Raw genomic sequence first — 21,491 nt, forward strand, 5'->3', positions numbered from 1 at the left:
TTCCGACAATGAAGAAAACCCATTCACAATTTTGGAGTAATACTCAGATAGACCGTAAAATGATACCAGCTGCGCCTTGTTCTTGACGCATTCTGATTTCTTCCAGCAAAGATTCATTTGGTTTGATGCCTACATCATTTATCCTTTGACTTAAATATTCAACCGCTTGACATAAAAATTTACTTTTGTCCATTGAAAGAGTCATGCTTTTGTTCTGCAACAGTTTAAACAATACATCATGGCGAACTGCTCTCGTAGATTTGGTAGGGGATGGTATCCAATAAAATGTGTTTGTTTACAGTTCTCAAATCTCCACATAAACTTAGGTTACTAGTTTTGATTTTTTGCTGACTATAGCGCTAACGGATACCCATTCAGTAGAATTAACCAACTCTATTATTGCCCTTTTGCACTTGTCTTCACTATTGACATTAAAAGCCTGACTTAGAGTTTGGTGGAGAGAATACTGTAGTTCGCAACCTAAACCAGCCCCATAATCATTACAAACACTCTTGAGTATGTACTTTAGCTTGTGCTTATTAGGTATTGCCTTATCTTCGAACTTGATTTCATGTGAAAATTACCTCATAATACCAAGCTCCTTTTTGAAAACATTTGTATACATTTGAAAAACATGTATCACTTTATTGTTAAACCTATAGACACAAGATATCGAATAAGCATTTCCTGGCCTTAAATTAATACCCAAGTTACCACGATGTCATCAACCTAATAAATAGTAACCCTTGTTTGCCATGAACACTTTTTTTTCTAGCATTCTTCTATGCTTATATCATATATTAGAAATGAAAAAAATAATCATCTCAATCGTACTACCATCATAAGTACATGTTCTGACATCAGTTTGCTCTAACTGTTTGCCCCTTCCAATACTTGCTTAAATAATTATCCCAAATGTTTGTAAATGGTGAACCAGAATCAACTAATACTTGAAGCATTTTTATCACTAAATATGTCACATTCTGGAAGAATATGTGGTTTTTCGCTAACACCACACAACTTTTTAGTGTCACTCTGCTTGACACGCACAAGACCATGTTCACTTTAAATTCCATTAATCACACTCAACCTCTTGAACAACATTCACTTTTCTGATACTTCTGTGCTGGTACTAGAAAAATTACTCATAATTTTATACCTAAAACATTCTTTACTACTGGCTTGATAATTCCTGCTATTTGAAAAATGACATCTAGCCACATCTGTAATATTGTAGCTTTCCTGATGCTCTGAAAACCAGTGTATCTTTTTCGTCACTCATATCATCAAACATTTCTTGCACTTACTTGCTTCTAACTAAACGAAAATAACCAGAAACTTCTCGATCTACAGACATGTCTTTGACTGAACACATGGATCGCTCCGCACTTTTGACAATATCAATAGCCTCCTTAAAGGACGAGTTTCAAAGGTGTAACAACTGCTGTTGGTATTGTATTGTTGACGCCATGAAGCATAATTTAATCTTTAATATATTGATCATTGTGCCACTAAATATACATTATAATGGCAAAATTCTAAGTGAGACTACGTACAACACTATTGGCACTTGAGGAAGCTGATATCTAGTGTAAAATGTGGGTCTTTCCATGACAACCTGATATTCATTCTTTTTTTTATTTATTTCACAACAACAACAAAAAGTGAATCCGTTAAAATTGCATACCTTTCAGATCCATATGTATACTGTACCCAGGCATAGCGTAATCTACTTTTAAAAACCCAGAAAATGATATATAGGCAGTTCCCATGATATCCTCCTTTTATAAGTCGTTTTGGAGGGGAGGGAGTGAGACTGCCACTTATCGGGTTGAGCACGGGGTACATCAGATATAAATAGGCTGTGACCATGAGCCCAAATAACAACGTTCATAATTTGTGAGGTCCCACCTATATGTTTAGCATCCACCACCCACTGGATTCCAACAATGTAGGGTGCCTCTGGATCAGTCACATTGCCCTTGTACAGTGGTGATTCTGTAGTAGCAGGGTGTTCCCTTCGGGGATGACGTTCAATCCTTTCCTCAAAGGTTCACAATATAGGTGTCCCAATTTTTACCCTCCACCTTGCCTCGCTCTTAGCACGCACTGATCTCAGCACGTTGGATTTCACACCTGCCCATGTAGTAGCGTATTCAACCATTTATCAGTGTCTGGTGCCGTGGGTGCTTTCTACTGCATTACAAACTGCCATTTGAAGAGAACAAACGCAAGGTCGATAAACTGTTTTAGGTGTTTATCTCCTTTGGCTTTGGGACGGAGGCCAAGCATGCAGGATTTGGGGGTGGGTGTCAGTGCATGGCCTGCTAATTCTACTGTGGGGGTCTTAATTTCCACCCATGTCAATTGCAATGGTGGGCAGTTGCGTACCATGTGGTAGAACACAGCCTCAAGCAGCTTGCACCTCAGATAATCGGGTGTGGATGTAGGGGATATGCGCTTGATGCACTGGAGAAAGATAGGCAGGATGTTTGTAGTTAAATTGTGAAAAGTGGAATCTGGGTTTCTGAACACATCCTTTATATGTTGTAGAGCTCGTGCCCAGTCCTTGTCTGTCAATGGCTGAGGGAGAACTTCCTTCCACTGGGCCAGGCCCTTCCTGACATTCACAGGAGCATTAGTCATGAGTGCCACATATAGTGTTGAGATGGCTAGATTAGTTCCGCCATGTGTGAGGAGTGTGTGTGGGACGGGCGATTGAGGTGGTTCTGCCTCACTGGTTCCCTGAGTATTCTCACGTGTGCTGGATGGCATGGTAAGTTAGAAAGTGAGCCACACCCACAGTGTATGTGTGCATGATGCCCTTGAAGGACGTGAGAGCTCCCTCATGAAAGAGATCCCCCACAATGTCAATCTCTGCTGTTTTCCACTGCGTCAGGTCGTATTGGGCAGCCAACTCCTGCATGTCCGACTGTTGAGCCAAAGTAATTAATGGTGATTAGGGGATGGTAGGGTTATGTCCGTGCACAAACTGGTGCCAACAAGCCAGCGCTGTCATCATCAAACTTGGACAAGTACGGTCAGTTAGCCAGGTGTAGACGCTCAGCTCGCCGAGCCTAGATTGGACAACAGTCTGCTCAGCACCCATAGTCATTTCCAACCAGTGCAGCAACCATTGCAGCTTTGCCACTGCATAATAAGTTTGAAATTAGGTGCGCTCATTCTCCCTTCAAGGAGTGGTCGCTGTGCTATGGCGATCCATCAGCGACCCTGTCCCCACTCTTCAAAAATATTACATAGTAATGCATTACAGCAGAGGTGGACTAAGATTCTATGGCATCCAAGCCTATTTCATTGTTTAAACAAATCTGTGAGAAAATTAAACAAAGAAATCAGGAAATGGATATTTAGGATCTCAATGCACATCACTAATGTAGTTTTTATGGATCATGTGGTGTGGGGGCAGTGTTCCCTTTTTCTTATAACTGGGTTTTGACAGGTCCGCAGCCATGGTGGTTTTTTACTAACAATAAAGTTGTTCTATACTAGGTTAGAATAAAGGGACCGTGAAAATCAACTATTGTGAGGCCGCAGTGTCAGTATTTGGTCTTCCAGTAAAATGTGGATAACTTGCAATTTGGATACCCTTGTGACCTTAGGTCTTTGGACTAGACACTTAGGGGTTGATCACAAGCTGTGTTGTAATGGTGAAGTGGTGTCTTGGCACCTGGAGTAATGTACAGTATCACCCACAGATTACTGTGCATTTTAGGGTTGATGACCCAGTTACGGGGAATGACTTGCATGATGCAGAATTATCATGTGCATCTATGCATGTTTCCTCATTACTGAACCATTTACCAGCCATGACTTCCACCAGTTTTTGGCAGGTAGAACTGTGCCTGAGATTTACTGCAGCCAGTAATCTTATATGGAAGACAATTCAGAAATGTATAATCTTGGTTGTTGGTTTTGCTGGAAAAAGAAGTTTATGATCATGCTGGATTTACTGCTGCTCTCATGGCTGGGGCCTCAAGGTTGACTAACCAGAATGATAGAGGGCAGGGAGCTGTCTGTCTACAAGATAAATAATGTGTGAATTCACTAGAAAACAGAGCATACACTTGGGCTACTCAGGTTCTTCTCAGGGTCTTCTCATCCAGGTTAGTGAGCAGGCCAACTGGTGTTGGAACTCTCTATGAAATGGAAGGGTCAAGGGATACAAACACATTTAAAGATGGCTCAGTAGGTGCTAGCCAGCTACTCAATTCACATTTGAACTCAGATGATTGTTAGGGTTCTATGTAATCTGAATGATAAGTTTTGGCCCAATATCTTATGTGGCTTTTCTGGGGATACCTCACATACAAAAGTACTCCACGTACTACAGGTTGAATGATTGAAGTGGAAAATGACTACAACTAAGTAATTTCCCAATCAAACTAGTCTCCTAAAAAAATCATGTTAAAGTTCACCTCTAGTGAATTGGCAAAAATGTAGCATATTTCGCAAATGCAAAATTCAGGCATTACTCAGAATTACGTAGCGAAAAAGAGGGAGGTCCCCTTTTGGTCCAATCAGGGACAGGGGATAATACTTGAAACCAAAAACTCCTTAGAAAAAAGTTTAGTACTGTAATGATGTGACACAGTGTATTCAAAAAATGCTGGTAGTCAAATATCCTAAAACCACCCAGAACCACTAATGCTACAATGTCAAAAATAATTTTCAATTCACATAAGAATTAACAAGTATAAAAATTACAGTAACAAATCATATATAAAAAAGCAGTACTGGCTTCTTCCAATAATTCTAAATTGTGTTTTTAGGATATTTGACTACCAGCAATTTTGAATACACTATGTCACATCATTACAGTACTAAACGTTTCTCTAGGGACTTTTTGGTTTCAACAATTACTCAGAATTACACCAGAGTAATGAAAATGATGCAGGGGCCTGACGACTGGTATATAACCTTCTTTCAGTCTTATATTTTGCTTGACCAATAAAACAGTCGACCTAAACACCAGAGGTACCTCGCAGACACACTCTCTGTGGGCCTGATTTTTGAAAGATGTTGCTTAATGTTAGGTGTTCTTCAAGAGAAAGTCACTTCAAAATCTTGGTTAATAGGGCCCTAAATCCTTTGAATGCACGGTAAAGAGTAACTATGAGTGACAATCTATCTGTTCAAAAGAGTCCAGCCCTAAGACAATCCACTAGAGTGTGCCTGATGCTTTGTCCCATCTGGAAAGACTTGAATACCCTCCTGTGTAAGAAGTACCTGATTGAGGGGGTCCTGGTATAGCACCCTTACTATATACTTATGTTTTTAGTCAGAGCCTAGTTTGTACAAAGAAATAAATGAATAGATGCAGAGCCCCAAAAAGTTTGAAGGAGCCTAGTACTAGAGGTGCAATATGCCAGTGCTAGTAACCCCAAACATGCCTAGAATGTGTTACACCTTACACCTTTCTTCCATCACCCTACCTTTCTTCTTTATTTCACTCTTGTGGTTTCTTTTCAACCCTCCTTTTCACCATTGTCTTTGTTTTCCTATTTTTTTTCTTCCTTCTTTCTCCCTTTTCAGCCTTTCTCTGTCTTGTTGTTCGGGAACTCAATCTGAGAATCTCCGATCTCTGCCTGACTGGAGAGTCTCCTTATAGTATAGGGAAAAGTAAAAAAAGTTGATTTAAATGGGGAAAATTGTCTAAATATTTTTATATTATATATTATTGTAAACTAATTGTATATATTTGTTTTAAATTTAGAAATATGCTACAACACTACTAATATAATTTTGAGTTCAATTGTTAATTGATTTAAATGTATTGAATAATTTTTCTGAAGTTTAAATTAAAAAATACATTCCCACCTAAAGTCAAAAACATAGATTTTTACTGTGCATTAATAATTATTAAAAGTGGTTTGTAGAATAAATAAAAAGTAATGTACGTATATTATATAAACATTTACATTTAAATCAAAAAGTGTATTGAAATATTTTATTATTAAATGATAAATAGTTTTAATGTTTATATTTTTTTACATCAAATTATATTTAGTTATATTTCTAGATACTTTTAATAATTGAATGTAACATTATTTCCAATGGGGCTTTATTTTAAATCCATACTTTAATTAGTTTCCATGCAATTGTGTTGCAGTGCCAGTAGTTGACCATGTGTGGTGCTGGACTTTCTTCAGCACTGAGCTGGAGTAATCTACTATCTTTTTGCATCCCATTTTAGCTGTAGTAACTTTAGAAGGGAAGTTTGTGAATAGCAATGGGCTTATTATTTTGTTGGTGGATGTTTGCCCCTCTGTAGCCTTGCCTAAACCTTTCCTTACTCCTCCCTAATCCCCTTCCCTTTAGATGTAAGTATTCCCCATTTTCCAGATGTACTTATGTGTACGGAGACTCCGCTGTTGGGGCACAGATCTATGCATGGAAACATATAAGAGCAGCAGAGGCATAAGCTCTGCACATAAGTTTGTGAATATCATTTTGTAGAACATTTGTAGTGCTATTGCAGTAGTACAAAACATACTACAAATAGGTTTGTGAATAGGCCCAACGGTTAATACTAAATCCTAGAAATGTCACAACTGATGCATAAGCATTGAAGCAGCCTTTCAAAAATGACTGAATTGTAAGGTTTGTAAAAATTATTACGAAAAAGCAAACAAAAACTGAATATATTTAAAAGCTATCCAAGAATAAACTCCACAATGTTATCTATGTATATGTGTTTGATTCTCCTTTCAGTTATATTCTCGGACTTATATTGCATTAAAGACCTGGTGGGATGAGGTCATCTGGTATAATTTCTCACGTGGGCTCTGTTCAGGCCCTATCTGTGGACACTACACACAGGTAAAACATCATAATCAAAAACTGCTGATGTCTTACAGTACATTATGTTTTAATCTTCATTGACAATAGTTCATTTTCTTTTTTCCCTTTGTAGCTTGTTTGGGCTAGGACACAGTATTTGGGCTGTGGGTATTTAAATGGGTCAAGATGTCCTGGGGAATTCACCTATGTTGTTTGCAACTATGGCCCCACGTAAGTATGACTAACTATTGATGTGGACAAAAGTGCCAGAATTAAAACACTATTTTAGAAATGTAAAATACATGTATACTGCTTTATTTTCAGTTTCGACGTGTAATGATGCCTGCATCATTCAAGGCAAACTTATTGCATTCTCTACAGGATCTAAGAGGTTGTGGTTCAGCCTTCATAAATCATTGGCTTCTTTGCCTCAGAAGCATTTAGTTATTAGCCTCAGATGTTGCCTATCACATCCTGCATTAGCCCTTAGGAGTATTTCTTTTATTTCAAGTTGTTTTTATTGATTTTCCAAAAAGAATGATACAAAATGAAATCACAGTAAAGTAACATAAGTAATAAAAATATTGACATATGAGAAACCAAGGAGAATTACATAAAAACTAAGAAAAAGAGGGCAGCAAGTTATCCAAGTGCGTTGCAGTAGAGAAATGCAGTTATGTTGGATAGAAACAGGTGTACTATGAACATTACATTCTACATACAACCCAAAGTACATTATATAGCACCATAGAGAACATAGTAAAATCACAACAATTTGTTTTAGTACAATCGAAGAACAATCTTAGGAGTATTTTAGTCTCACTTTCTTTTTCTTGGCTGTTTCAGTGTATCTTTCCTCCTTATGTTGGAAAACACGAGGGACAATTTTATATTTGAAAAGTTCACTGTGTCATTACACATTTAATTTCCCATCCATGCATTACATATATAAAGCAATCCTTTGTAATTGTTTTTTTACTGCAGCAGCCTTTTTTTGCTATTGTCAGCTCTCCAATGGGAGCATCAAACCCATTGCCTTTGCCAAAGTTTGTTTAAGGAAGCATATAATAATATGTGGCACAACCAAGTCAGATTTAAGATTGCAACTACCTAATGAAAAGCTTGTACAGGAATGCCAGTGTTGTATTAACATCCAAATTGACCAAGACTATTGCCAAAATGGAGATGGTGCTTGTTAGGAATCAATTGCATTGTTGCTACACCCTGCATAGCTCACCTTTTGATGGACGGAACTTAGCTGATTTTTGGGGTCTGCAAATCATAAATGTGTTTCTATGCCATTGAACCTGATGTGGCAATAGCACGCACCATTTGCAGCTGTGGAAACCCTATGCCAGTATTGCTTATGCACTCAAAGGTTTGCAGAACCTTTTATTGCTAGTTAAACTCTTTATTTTTATAATTTGACTCTCAGAACATGGTGTGAGCTTATACCTAGCATTGTACACATTTGGATGTATTTTCTGAGCTATATTTAAAGTATGGAGCAAGAGCTAATGCCAGATCTCAGTTTTAGAGGAAAGAATAGCTTTCACCTAGGTGTCAAACATTGACCACAAACTGTGAGACCATAAAGAGATTGATTCGGGTAACATAAACCTCGAAACAAAAGGGGCCAATTCACAAAAGCATATATGAGAAAAAGAAACAGTGTTACTAAAGTACTCTTTAGTATACTCTTGCATGCCTTTGAGTTGTCCAACAAGCTATTGGTAAAAGTGCAAAAATGACACTGTCCCATCTATTTGTAATAACTGTTATGAAGATTCCATGATTATTTTTATTTTATTTCCATTTTAGATGTTCTGGGGACATGCACTAACACAAGTAGTGGGTTATTGTTATAAGGATTTTCAAGGACTGCAAGCTCAGTGTATCCTATACCCAGCAGCTCGATCATTTGACTTTATCCTCACCAATATCTACTTGAAAACTTTGCTTCAAGAAAAAAAATGAAGTTCCAAGGTGAACTTGTCAAGCAGGTCCAAACATTGCTGCATGCCAGTTAGGTCCCCCTTAAGCCTTGCCAAGCCCCAGAGTCAGCCTTACCTCTCTCAAGTGTTCTCATCATACTTAACAATCTCCCTTAGCATTTTTCACCTGAATAAACTTTCATGGGTGATATTTTGTCATTGTGGGAAATATAAATTCTCAGTATATTGATTTGTTCTTTGACTAGATATTTCGCATTTTATTTCTTATCATGTTTTCAGTTTTACACTTTATATTCCCTGCCCCCCACCTGAGGTGGGCCAAGCTGACACATGTGCATCATCGAGACTTCGTTATACTTTGTCTATGAATACTTGTTCAAAGGGGCCATGGTGGGGGGGATGTTAAATTTTAATATTGACTAGAAATATTGTCAAACCGTTTATGTGGTTAAAATATTGTGACCAGAAAAATCTTAGCAGTGGTAATATGGGTAGTAAGTGCTATATGAAATACGAAATAAGTATATTGGTTGTAAATGTTATACTGTTATAGTGAAGTTTAAAATATTATTTACTTTATTCTTTCAATTATTCTGTTTTTTTGTATTGATTTATGCATTTATTGTATTATATATGTTATTCTAAAAAATATTTTTGTTGAATATTTTTATTTCAGGAAAATACTCATAAAACACATAATAACATTATATACACACAATTCATGCAACAATTATATACAATGTGCAATTTATGAAGTTTAAAATACATATAATAAAAAAAATAATGATTAAAAACAAAACTAAAAGAGGTTTAGCGTTTCCTTTGGAACCAAACAGATGTTGGTACTTGTACAAGATACCAAAACCCTTTAGGCTGGCTCTAATTGCTGAAATCCTAGATTACAGCACAGGGGTTGAATCCATTTCTTTCTTGCCAGGAGATACCTGGCTCAAAAAAGCAAGACATGTACAATATGTTCTTTCCCTACGACACATGCCTTACACAAATCAGTGTTGAACTTCCTTCTGTACCCCTTTCAAGTAAAGCAACTGAGCATGAAAGTACCAAATCCAAATTTCATATACAAGGTTTTAGCCCTATTGGGAACAATTTGATACAGGTATGCTTCATACCCAGGTGGTGGTTTAATATCCCAAAATGTATCTGCCAAGCTGCCAGGTTAAATGTTAGATTGCCACTTTTCTATAATGGAAGCCTAATAAGACCTCTTTAAAGCATCTCTTGCTGCTGGATTTAAAGACGTAGGGCCAGCCCACAATCTAAAGCAGTTAACCAGAGCTTTATAAGACATAATCAGTTAAAGGTTGTGTCCTTATCTAACCACAAAACTCTCTTAGACCATTCCTACATTGTCCCAACTCTGAGGTGGTCCACAATCTAACCTAATACAACAGTGGCCTGAGATGTACCAATTTATCAATTTTTTCCAAAGATGTGTCAAAGAACAATGGGAGAACTGGGATACTATGTGATAAGTTGAAAATAACAAAATAATAAGCTCTTTCAGTTTTCCCATCCCCCAGATCTCCATACCATAAAGGGCTGCCACATGAGTTGTGGCTCTGTTGGCATCTAAAGCTAGAGATATTGATCTATTTGCTGGAGATCTGTACAGTTTTACAATGGCTGCGGCTCTATATACAATTGTTGCTTTACTTTTTTGGGGACTAAGCTAAAGTGTGGTCTATCTTGGTTGCTAATTAGGCAATGATCAACCTCTTCTAGAATGTTTTCTGCCGATCTCAAATTACTAAGGAAGGATTTATGGAGTCTAAATGTCATAAGATTTGTCTTAAGAGTATTAATCCAGACGCACCTAGAGTTATAAACGGTTTTGAATCTATTCAGCAAATTCTGTCGTCTTACTGGATTCTTGAAATGCGCAAGATGTCATCCGCAAACTGCAGTCCTAGGTTGAATTTACCACCTAGCTTTGGGGTATCATGGGAGAATTCAAATAAATATCTGAATGCATCATTAATGAATAACGAGAAGAGTGTAGGCACCTGGACACATCCTTGATGTACACCTCTCTTTCTGGGAATTCTGTTAGTTAGTTCTCCCTGCTTCCCCATCTCACTTGGGCACATTGTTCTCATGTAGTCTTAAAATAATACATAGTAGACAACACATTTAGCCGTTGGAATAAGATCAAAGACAGCCTTCGAGTCTACGAAGACTACAAGCAAGTGTTCTTTAGATACCTTGATATATTTCAATAGGATAAGGACCAATCTAAAAGCCTGATTCATTGTCTTAACAGTAGCTCTAAAACCAGCTTAAAAAAGGTGATAAGATCTCCGCCTTGCTTGGAAAGGCCCATTCCTGAAACCTTACCAAGACCTGTATGCTGAACATCTTCTGGAAATTATCCAGCAAACTAATGGGCCTATAGTTAGAGGGGTTACTTCTGTTACCTTTTTTGTAGATCGGGAGGATTTCTGCCCCGGCCCAAGAATCAGGAATGGGAGTTCCTGCCATAGTAGCTTTTGAAAGTACATTGATATATGGAGCCCAGACTGCAATGTCCAAATAATAAAGATCTCTAGGTACCTTATCAGGAAAAGGAGCCTTACCTGGGTGAAGTGATTCTATGGCTTCCACAGTTTCACTAATGGAGAGTATGATCTTGCCTCACCAACATTAAAAATATTTCCATTATCTATGGGGTTTTAAGATTCAACCTCTCTATCTTGGTATGTAAAGAATGTATTTTAGACAGGCGATTAACCCATACATGTCACTGGATAAAATATTCAAGTTATGTGCTCTCTTCCAGAATGCCATGAGCCAAGATATGCCAGAACAAGGTATTGTCCCTTCTTTGGTAGGCCTCTGAAAAGTGTTTCCAATTGTCATCATTCCATTTGAGTTTGCATGAATGTACCAATCGCTCATATCACCCACTTGTAGCACGAATTGCTGGCGATCCCAAGAGTTAATAACTAAAATCAGGTCTGATTTAACCTTCTGGCACTTGCCTGTATACTAGTGAATGTGCCTTGTTTTGCCTGACTTTGAAGCTTTCAAGCATTTAATAAAGAACTATGCATATCAACAATGGGAATTTCATAATGGGGCATGTCCACAATTGGTGCAAGAGAATAAAGATTATAAATTTATTTGAGACTAGAATTAGTAGGTGTTACTTTAGGTCACTTGATCACCCTCCTCTTGTTCCCAACTAATGGCTCAACAGTGGACATTACATTCTGATAAGCTTCATCGTGTTACAACCCTTTGCCCATTATTAAATAGAGTGCATATTGATTGCTATTGCATCTAGAAATAATCTTGAAACTCACTAGCGTATCCCACAATTCTATATCAAGTAGAACATAGTCTATCCTATTTTTGGAACACCCTCTTAAAAGGCATAAGCTTGTTCCTTATCTGATTCAGTATGACCATTAAATGCATGCAGTCTGTACGAGATGGTTAGAGAAGCTAATTGCTTAGCAGCTACAAACCACTTTGATAAAGGGATTGCATCTAGAAGTGGGATGCTTAATATCTCTTACTTTTGCTCAGAAACAGAAGTAATGCAGTCAATTGCTCAAAAGTCATATTGACATCTCCCACTAAAATTAAATAGGGGCTGCCTTCAAGGGAGCGGAAATGTTCCTCTAAAACGTAGAGGGTAGGGGACTCTTTATTCTAGGATGTAGATCTATCATAAATGTTACATAAATATACAGAATGCTCATTCCTTGTCCTGATATTTAATCACAGAGTATCCAGGGAATTAATACACATCTCCTTGATTACATCAGTAACTGAGATCTTAACCCAGATGATAAGGCCCCCTGATGAATGGCCCATAGTAGTAGGGAGAGCATTAATGTAAAAGGTTCTAAACCCTGATTTATGGATCAGTCCGACCACCCATGTCTCCTCGAAACAACAGAGCTAGAAAGAATGAATAAAATCAGTCCAAGCCCGATCTACCAGTTTACTGCATAGACCATCTATATTCCATGACAGGAATTGTATTTGCTTAAGGAAAATGCAGTCACAGGACATCATGGACTACATCCTGGGCTACATTCATCCTCTCTCCCATTCACTATTACTAGACAAGGTTGATTTCGTCTCCCCAGCAAATCATGGGAGGGCTGTATGGGAGACATTCCTTGCTTTAGACCCACGCAAACCATTAAATAAAATATAGTTTTTTTTTAATTGAAGGATTGGTAGTATTTTATTTTAAATTATATAATAATTAAGGTTATTTAATTATGGGTTAATTATGTATATCTTTGTATTGCTACTTTTTTTGTCAAATCTGTTTTATTAGTATTTATTTAACCCCTTGCATGCTGACGACGGAGCGGTTCCGTCATCAGCTACGGGTGAGCTGTGCTGATGACGGAACCGTTCCGTCATGACTCCGCCCGCGCAAGGCGGAGTCAGCATGGGCGGGGAATTCCCGCCGCACGCAAGGGGTTAAGAAACAGTACAGTGATAAACAGCACATTGCAGCGGACTTGTCCCTGGCCCTCGCTGACGACACAGCATCAGGGTATATCAGGCATACTACTGCAGTCTCTCTACCTGCTAATCATGGGGCACAAAATTGTATGCACATTAAGAGTAAGGTTACCCACCCAGCGCTGGCCAAGCACGTGCTGCCAGGGCCAGCACCCCAGGGCAAGTCCACAGGTGTCCACCCGCTGAGTCTCTGTGTATCAACGTAAATGAGGATGGATCCTCTCAGCACCGGGTATGCGCACAAGATTGACATTTTCGTATATAAAACAGTTGAAACCAAACAGTGAACGGAATATACGTAGAAACAATTGCTGCTGCAGGAAAAAACCAATACCTACTGCCCCCCACACACATCTAGGACAGCCCCCCCTCCCACCTCCCCGCACTCTCCCCTACTCTGTTCGCAGTTATAATGCACTCCGGGAGCCCAAGTGCCCTCACAGGTTAAGGGGTTCTCCAACTAGTTGGTTGAACTGGAACACATCACGCAGCATACCCCACCCGTTCCAGCAATACCACTCAATCCTCGACTGCTCTTGCGCCCCCGTCTCCCCGGCCCGCTGCAAGGCACTCAACAAGCATTCCCACCGCTCCGCCATTGGCTCCCTCCGGAGACCGACCGTTTCCTCCCTGCGTATAGCCGTCGATTCCGCCCGGGCCCACGTCTGAAGGGAAGAGATGAACGCCTGCGTAGTCGGCGGATCACCCGCCTTCCAACGCCTCACGAGGAGACGCACGGCTACCACTAACCCCAGGTCTAAGAAGCGAGAAGATGCACTGTCTTTGGGTGGCCTCTTAAATTGATGCAGAATATACTCCGGCCACTCCAGAGGTATGGTACGACCAGTGCATCTACGGAGTAACGCGCCTATTGAGCCCCAATAGGAGGTCCGCCTGGGACAGCTCCATAGAAGGTGGAGAAGTCCTGCATCCAGCTCTCCGCACCTGGGGCAGGACGCGTCCGCGCAGTGGAAATATATATTTATGAGTGCAGGGGTGAGGTAGGCCCTATGCACTATATAGAGCTGTATTTGACGGAATCTTAGATTTCTGGGAATGCGCACTGGACTTTTGAGTATTTTGCCCCAGTCTTTGTCAGATAGTGCCCTACCCATGTTCCGCTCCCATTTGACCCTGAGGGAAGTCAAACTAACCCCTGTGTGTATCCTCAATGACCCCGCAAACCAATGCACCAGGTGTCTGCTCCACCCCATGACATGCAGGTATTGTATGGTTAAATGAGTCTCAGGCTCTGACGCCACCAGAGACCGGTGCAGGAGGAACCCCCCCGGGGGAAGCCCATCTTCCTCTACCAGTGTCTCATACGGGACCAGCACGCCGTCCCGGTAGAGGTGTCCCAGTATCTGTATATCTGCTTCTTTCCAATGGTCTAACATGGGTCGTGCGAGGACTCCGTCACCCCCCAGGAAAGCCTCAAGCGGCACCGCAGGCTCATATGTAAGAACCCCCCGGGTAATGTAAAGTGCTCTACGAAAACACTTGTAAGCTACCGCCAGCAGTAGCGGGGCAGGCCATGTCGGCGTCGCCAATGGGTGGAACAGCTGTGTGATGCGCTCCAGTGGGTACTGCGGATCCACTGTTGCGGTGTCTTCCCTACCTCTGTCTGCCAGCCATCTGGCGATCCACTGCAGCTGTGCCGCCAGATAATATTGCTCAAAGTAGGGGGCAGCCAGCCTGCCACTATCTGTTGGGAGGAACAATTTCCCAAGCGCCAACCGGTGTCTGGAGGGTCCCCATATGAAGTCCCGAGGCATTTTGTTGAGCGATGTGTAGAAGGAGGGCGGCACATAGAGGGGCAGATTGACAAAAAAGTACAGGAGTGTAGGGAGCATAATCATTTTGGTCAAGGCCACCCTGCCTGTCGTGGTCAGCGGCAAGGTAGTCCAAAAACGGATTTGGGATCGAAGTGCCGTCACAGCCCTACCCAGATTGCTGTCAAATAGATTAGCCGCCGGCCTGTAAATCTGCACCCCGAGGTACAGAAAAGTGTCCGCCTTCCATTGGACACGCGTTTCACCTAGGCAATACCCCGGATCATCTGTTTCTGGGTCGAAGGCATAGAGACATGACTTTCCCGCGTTCACTTTGAGCCCCGAGACAACCGCAAACTGCTCCAGCACCTGGGCCAGCCTCTCCGGTATATGCGCCACATCCCTAACAAACAGTAGCAGGTCGTCTGCATAGATCGAGACCTGATGGGTCGCATCTCCCAGCGGAATCCCCGTGCCCAGTGTCTGTCGCAGCTGTTACGCCAATGGCTCCACCACTATCGCAAACAGCAGCGGGGACAGGGGACAGCCCTGGCAGGTGCCCCGGCCCACCGCCACTGCTTCGGAAATATATGGACCCAGCCGCACCCGAACCGTAGGATTCGTGTAGAGAAGTTGAATCGCCTGCAAGAAGCCCTCACCCAGCTCGTAGCGCGAAAGCACCGCAGCAAGTTACCTCCACTCCAGACAGTCGAAAGCCTTCTCCAAGTCGATGATCAGACATCCTGCCCTGGGCCAGAATCTTGTTGCCTCCGCCTCCACTCGAAAGAATCGCCTGAGATTCAGGGATGTGGACCGTGCCGGCACAAACCCGTTCTGGTCAGGGTGCACTAGGTGTGGGACCACTGCTGCGAGACGCTCTGCTAAGATTTTCGCAAAGAATTTATAGTCCACGTTCAGCATTGCGAGCGGCCTGTACGAACCCAAAGCGATGGGGGATGCAAGGTACGGGGGAGCGAGCCCTCGTCTAAGGCCGTATTGAACAACTGTAGTAGCAGAGGCGCCAGAGTGTCTCTATTTGCCTTATAATATTCCGCAGGCAGGCCATCAGGCCCGGGGGGTTTTCCTGTCGCCATGTCTCCAATCGCATCACCCACTTCCTCCAGGGTGAGTGGAGCGTTGAGTCCGCCCCTATGATCTTCCATTGCCACTGGTAAGACGAGGGCGTCCAAGAACGCCTCCAGCGCGGTTCGAGGCCCTGTACCTCCAGACTGATAGAGCTGCTTATAATGCGCATTCAGGGCACGATGAATTTCCCTCTGAGTTTAAAAACATGTGAACGGTTACAAACAATATAACAGGAAGGGCGAGTCCCCATTGGAACGTACGTCCAAACAGTGTCAAGATCCACCTCACTATAGTGAGCTTAACTCAGCGTGGTCGCTGATTAGGTTTGTGCGCCGCCAACAATCTCAGTGCGCTGCACCCCTAACACTTATCGCTTGAGGTCTCGGGAGGTGCCCCCTTGCACCGAACACCCCACCTACTCTGCAGTGGCATGCGTCTCCCGTAAAGGAGCCCCCTACGCTAGGTAGTTAGCAGCATGTGCCGGTCGCATTCCAGTGATCACAGCCCGCTGCCCCGCAGCCCAACAAGCATTTGTGGCCATACTGCCACACTCTAGGGGAGGCATTCATATCCCAGCAGCCACTCTTTCTCGCACACAGCAACAGTAGGAGGCAAGACAGTATCATCAACAGCCAAGAAGCTAGCAGCAAGTTCCCTACATCCCAAGGCCCCCTGGGGATATCACATGAGTAGGTCCGCCGTCTGTGGTGTCACTACCGGCATGGCCGCATCATCAGAGAGCACCGTTGAAGGTGAGGATGGGTCGCTGTTGCCTGACTCGCTCCGTGTCTTCGAGTTCTGCCTGCTCTCGCCATGTATCACTCCCAGGTTCACGACCATTTCAAGGGCTTCCTGCCGCTCGAGGCGCTTTTCCTTCAGGTTGGGAGCCTCTGGGCCGGTGTTCGGGCAACGATGGGCACCCCGGTGTCTACGCCTCCTTGACTTCTGCACCTGCCATTCACCACCTCCCTCTGCGAGCTCAGGCCTCCGCCTCCACTCGAAAGAATCGCCTGAGATTCAGGGATGTGGACCGTGCCGGCACAAACCCGTTCTGGTCAGGGTGCACTAGGTGTGGGACCACTGCTGCGAGGCGCTCTGCTAAGATTTTCGCAAAGAATTTATAGTCCACGTTCAGCATTGCGAGCGGCCTGTACGAACCCAAAGCGGTGGGGTCCCGGTCCGGCTTAGGCAGGGAGACAAGGAATGCTTCCTGCAAGGTACGGGGGAGCGAGCCCTCGTCTAGGGCCGTATTGAACAACTGTAGTAGCAGAGGCGCCAGAGTGTCTCTATTTGCCTTATAATATTCCGCAGGCAGGCCATCAGGCCCGGGGGGTTTTCCTGTCGCTATGTCTCCAATCGCATCACCCACTTCCTCCAGGGTGAGTGGAGCGTTGAGTCCGCCCCTATGATCTTCCATTGCCACTGGTAAGACGAGGGCGTCCAAGAACGCCTCCAGCGCGGTTCGAGGCCCTGTACCTCCAGACTGATAGAGCTGCTTATAATGCGCATTCAGGGCACAATGAATTTCCCTCTGAGTGTACACCATGACTCCTTCCGCAGTGCACAGCGCACCCATGGGGACAGGGCGTCCTTCGCTTTGCACCAGCCAGGCCAGCAACCAACCTGCTCTATCCGCTTTGGCGTGCGTCCTGGCTGTGTGTGCCGCGTAATTATGACAGCGCAGCAGCTCCAGAAGCAGCGTGTGCCCAGTACGCAGTTTGCCGAGCGCACGCGAGTGCTTGCCCGTCCCCTCACTGTCCCCTTCGTAGCGGAGGAGCTCCAACTCCAGTTTCGCCAGGGAGACCGATAACTTTTTACGGATGTTCCACATGGCCCCTAGGCAGTGCCCGTGGATAGCCACTTTATGCGCCTCCCACTCCACCAGTGTGCTGCTTGCCGACCCCGCATTATCCTCGAAATAGGCCAGAATGGTCGTGCCCAATGACGACTGAAACTCAGCATCCTCAAGTGCAGCTGGCTGTAGCTGCCACATGGGCACAGGGGGCAGTCTGCCTCCCAACTGATCTTAAACCAAAGCGGATTGTGGTCTGAGTTCGTCCTTCCTAGGTATTCGGACTCAGCAAGTAGCGGAAGCAAGGACTGTGTACCTAGTATTCTGTCCAGGCAAACGTGGAGGTCGTATACTGGGGAATAGAAGGAGTAGGTTCTGTCTGCAGGATGTTGTACGTGCCAGAGGTCACATACCCCCCAGTGAGTGAACCAATTCCTGAATGCATGCGCGGTGGACGCTACTGTTGCAGCCCGAAGGGGAGGGAAGGATCTATTCAAGTGCATGTCCAGCACCATGTTGAAGCCCCCCCCCCGAAGCAGCCAGGGGAGCCCAGCATACGGGTGAAGGATATGATTCAAGCTCTCTAAATAAGCAGACTGCTCCACATTTGGAGCGTACAGCGACCCTAGCAGTATTACCTGGCCATTCAGACGCCCTCACGCCAGCGTGTACCTACCCGCAGGATCCACCCGTGTGCCTGTGCAGATGAATGGGACACCCGCCCGCACCTAAATCAAAGTGCTGCGCGCGTGTGCAGAAAAGGTTGTGCCAAAGATCTGTCCTCTCCAGCACCTGCGCAGCTTGTCTAGTTCGGCCAATGTCATATGTGTCTCCTGGAGAAATGCTATTCCCACCCCGTGACGCTGGAGGTAGGAGAATACTGAGTATCGGCGAGAGGGGGTATGCATACCGCGGATGTTCCAGGACATTAGGTTAGTGTGTGCCATGAGCCAGTTCTATGAGCACACGCGCCGGAGGGAGGGAGCTCCCGGGAGGGGGTCTGGGGACACCAACGTGGGCATGAAGACCAAAGAGCTGCATTTAAAAACATGTGAACGGTTACAAACAATATAACAGGAAGGGCGAGTCCCCATTGGAACGTACGTCCAAACAGTGTCAAGATCCACCTCACTATAGTGAGCTTAACTCAGCGTGGTCGCTGATTAGGTTTGTGCGCCGCCAACAATCTCAGTGCGCTGCACCCCTAACACTTATCGCTTGAGGTCTCGGGAGGTGCCCCCTTGCACCGAACACCCCACCTACTCTGCAGTGGCATGCGTCTCCCGTAAAGGAGCCCCCTACGCTAGGTAGTTAGCAGCATGTGCCGGTCGCATTCCAGTGATCACAGCCCGCTGCCCCGCAGCCCAACAAGCATTTGTGGCCATACTACCACACTCTAGGGGAGGCATTCATATCCCAGCAGCCACTCTTTCTCGCACACAGCAACAGTAGGAGGCAAGACAGTGTCATCAACAGCCAAGAAGCTAGCAGCAAGTTCCCTACATCCCAAGGCCCCCTGGGGATATCACATGAGTAGGTCCGCCGTCTGTGGTGTCACTACCGGCATGGCCGCATCATCAGAGAGCACCGTTGAAGGTGAGGATGGGTCGCTATTGCCTGACTCGCTCCGTGTCTTCGAGTTCTGCCTGCTCTCGCCATGTATCACTCCCAGGTTCACGACCATTTCAAGGGCTTCCTGACGCTCGAGGCGCTTTTCCTCCAGGTTGGGAGCCTCTGGGCCGGTGTTCGGGCAACGATGGGCACCCCGGTGTCTACGCCTCCTTGACTTCTGCACCTGCCATTCACCAGCTCCCTCTGCGAGCTCAGGCCGCGCGCCCTTCCACTGCCCAGTTTCCTCCAGCCAGTCCCAAACGTCTGATGGCACATCAAAGAAGCGGGCCCCATCCTTGGTGATCACTCTGAGTCGGGAGGGGAACAGGAAGGAGTACGGAAGACCTAACTCCCACAACTGCTTCTTCACCGCCAGATAGGTGCTTCGTCGTCCCTGCACCGTCGCCTTGTAGTCAGGGAAGAACATCACGCGACTGCTCCCGACTGTGAGGGTGTCCAGTTTCCTTGTTTCTCTCAGCACCACGTCCCGGTACCGATAATTAAGCAGTTGAAAAAGGAACGGGCGAGGTCGGGCTCCAGGGCGAGGCTTGTGCGTCGGCACCCTGTGCGCTCGCTCCACCACAAAGTGCTGGGACAACACCTCCGGGGGCAGAAGGTCCCTCAGCCAGGACTCTGTGAATCCCTCCGGATCTTTCCCCTCTTCGCCTTCCGGTAGCCCGACCACGCGGACATTATTACGGCGGGAGCGGCCTTCCGCATCTTCCATACGATCCTCCAGTACGTGTACTCTGTCGAGGATGTCCTGAAGCGCCGAGGTATGTTGTTGAACCACCGGCTGCAGTCCCTGAAATGTTTGGCGTTGGTCCATGACTGTGTCCAGCAGCTTACGATGGTCTGCGCGGAGCAAGGTGAAATCCGACGTTACTTTATCGATTCGGTTCTCAAGGGATGTCTTTGTCTGCTCCGTTGTGGTGCCAATGCGCTCCACCGCAGCCTGTACGGAGTCCATTTTGCCTGCAAGGGCCTCTGCCGGACCCAGACCATCACCCAGTGAGCCATGCGGCTGACTTGGTCCTTTATCTCTGAGCCTGCCCATTACGAGTTGCTGCGCAGAGGGCATCCACTCACACCGGCAGTTGCCCAGTCTGTTGATCCAGGTCCCCACAGAGGGTTCCGCTAGGTAAGCACTTCCCTAGTCCAATGCCAGTAGGCGCTGCTCAAGGAGTCTCCGAGTCAAACCCAGGCGTCCCCCCAGGCAAGGCGCCGGCACCTAGGAGTCCACACTCACCCCTCTGGTACCTCGAAGGGAAGGGGGGGAAAGGTCAACCTGCACCACACTGTCCAGCGGAGGTGCACCACTCCAGTCTTGCGGGGGCCCGCACCAGTAAATCTGTGCAAGAAGTCGCTGCCACTTCCCCTCAACAGCTCCCAGAACCTAGCGAGCAGGGCCTCAGCAGCAAGGTTCGAAAGATAGCACACAAGTCCCGTAGCACAGAGTTTTCCCCTGAAGCACACCACCCAGCATGGGCCAGAGGCGATCGTCCCGACAGCCGCACCAAACTAGAGAGGACCAACAACCCCCAAGGAGAGCGCAACTCCGTCAGCTAGTGGCGCCCAGTGCCCGGTCTCAGCTGTCGCAGCCCAGGGGCAACAGAGATAGTCGCTAAGTTGGCCCCGGGTAGCTCCCAATGCGATTATCTGCTCCAGCACTACTGTCCAGGCTAGGGGCAATCTCCAGCCAGGTGTGGCCACAATAGCCGTCCAGTCTCAGTCCCCGCCAGCCGGTGCCGGTCCCACATGCGCAGCAGCAGCAATCCACCAAGTACCCCAGCTCACCGCTGCGACTCACCAAGACAGTCCCAGGTGACTCCCGCTCGATCACAGACAGACAGGCGCCAGCAGCAAAGCGTCAGCGGCCCCCACCTTACAGTCAGGACAAGCAGTACATTCCTTCGATGCTAGCGTCCTCTCCGCCTGCCCCACAGGCGAGTCAAGATGGCG

At 45.2% G+C, this 21,491-nt stretch overlaps 1 protein-coding gene across 1 annotated transcript in view; it reads left to right on the top strand.

The window, feature by feature from the left end:
- The window catches only part of LOC147674072 (cysteine-rich venom protein tigrin-like), a 457,335-nt gene that overhangs the window by 161,920 nt on the left and 273,924 nt on the right, over nucleotides 1-21,491 (top strand). The window contains exons 3-4 of the mRNA XM_086946456.1: nucleotides 6,733-6,840; nucleotides 6,935-7,032. Of these exons, the coding sequence (XP_086802582.1) occupies nucleotides 6,733-6,840; nucleotides 6,935-7,032 (206 nt within the window). The remainder of the gene's footprint in view (nucleotides 1-6,732; nucleotides 6,841-6,934; nucleotides 7,033-21,491) is intronic.

This window comes from Lissotriton vulgaris, chromosome 12 (assembly GCF_964263255.1).
Source record: "Lissotriton vulgaris chromosome 12, aLisVul1.2, whole genome shotgun sequence".
NCBI classification, from domain to species: domain Eukaryota; kingdom Metazoa; phylum Chordata; class Amphibia; order Caudata; family Salamandridae; genus Lissotriton; species Lissotriton vulgaris.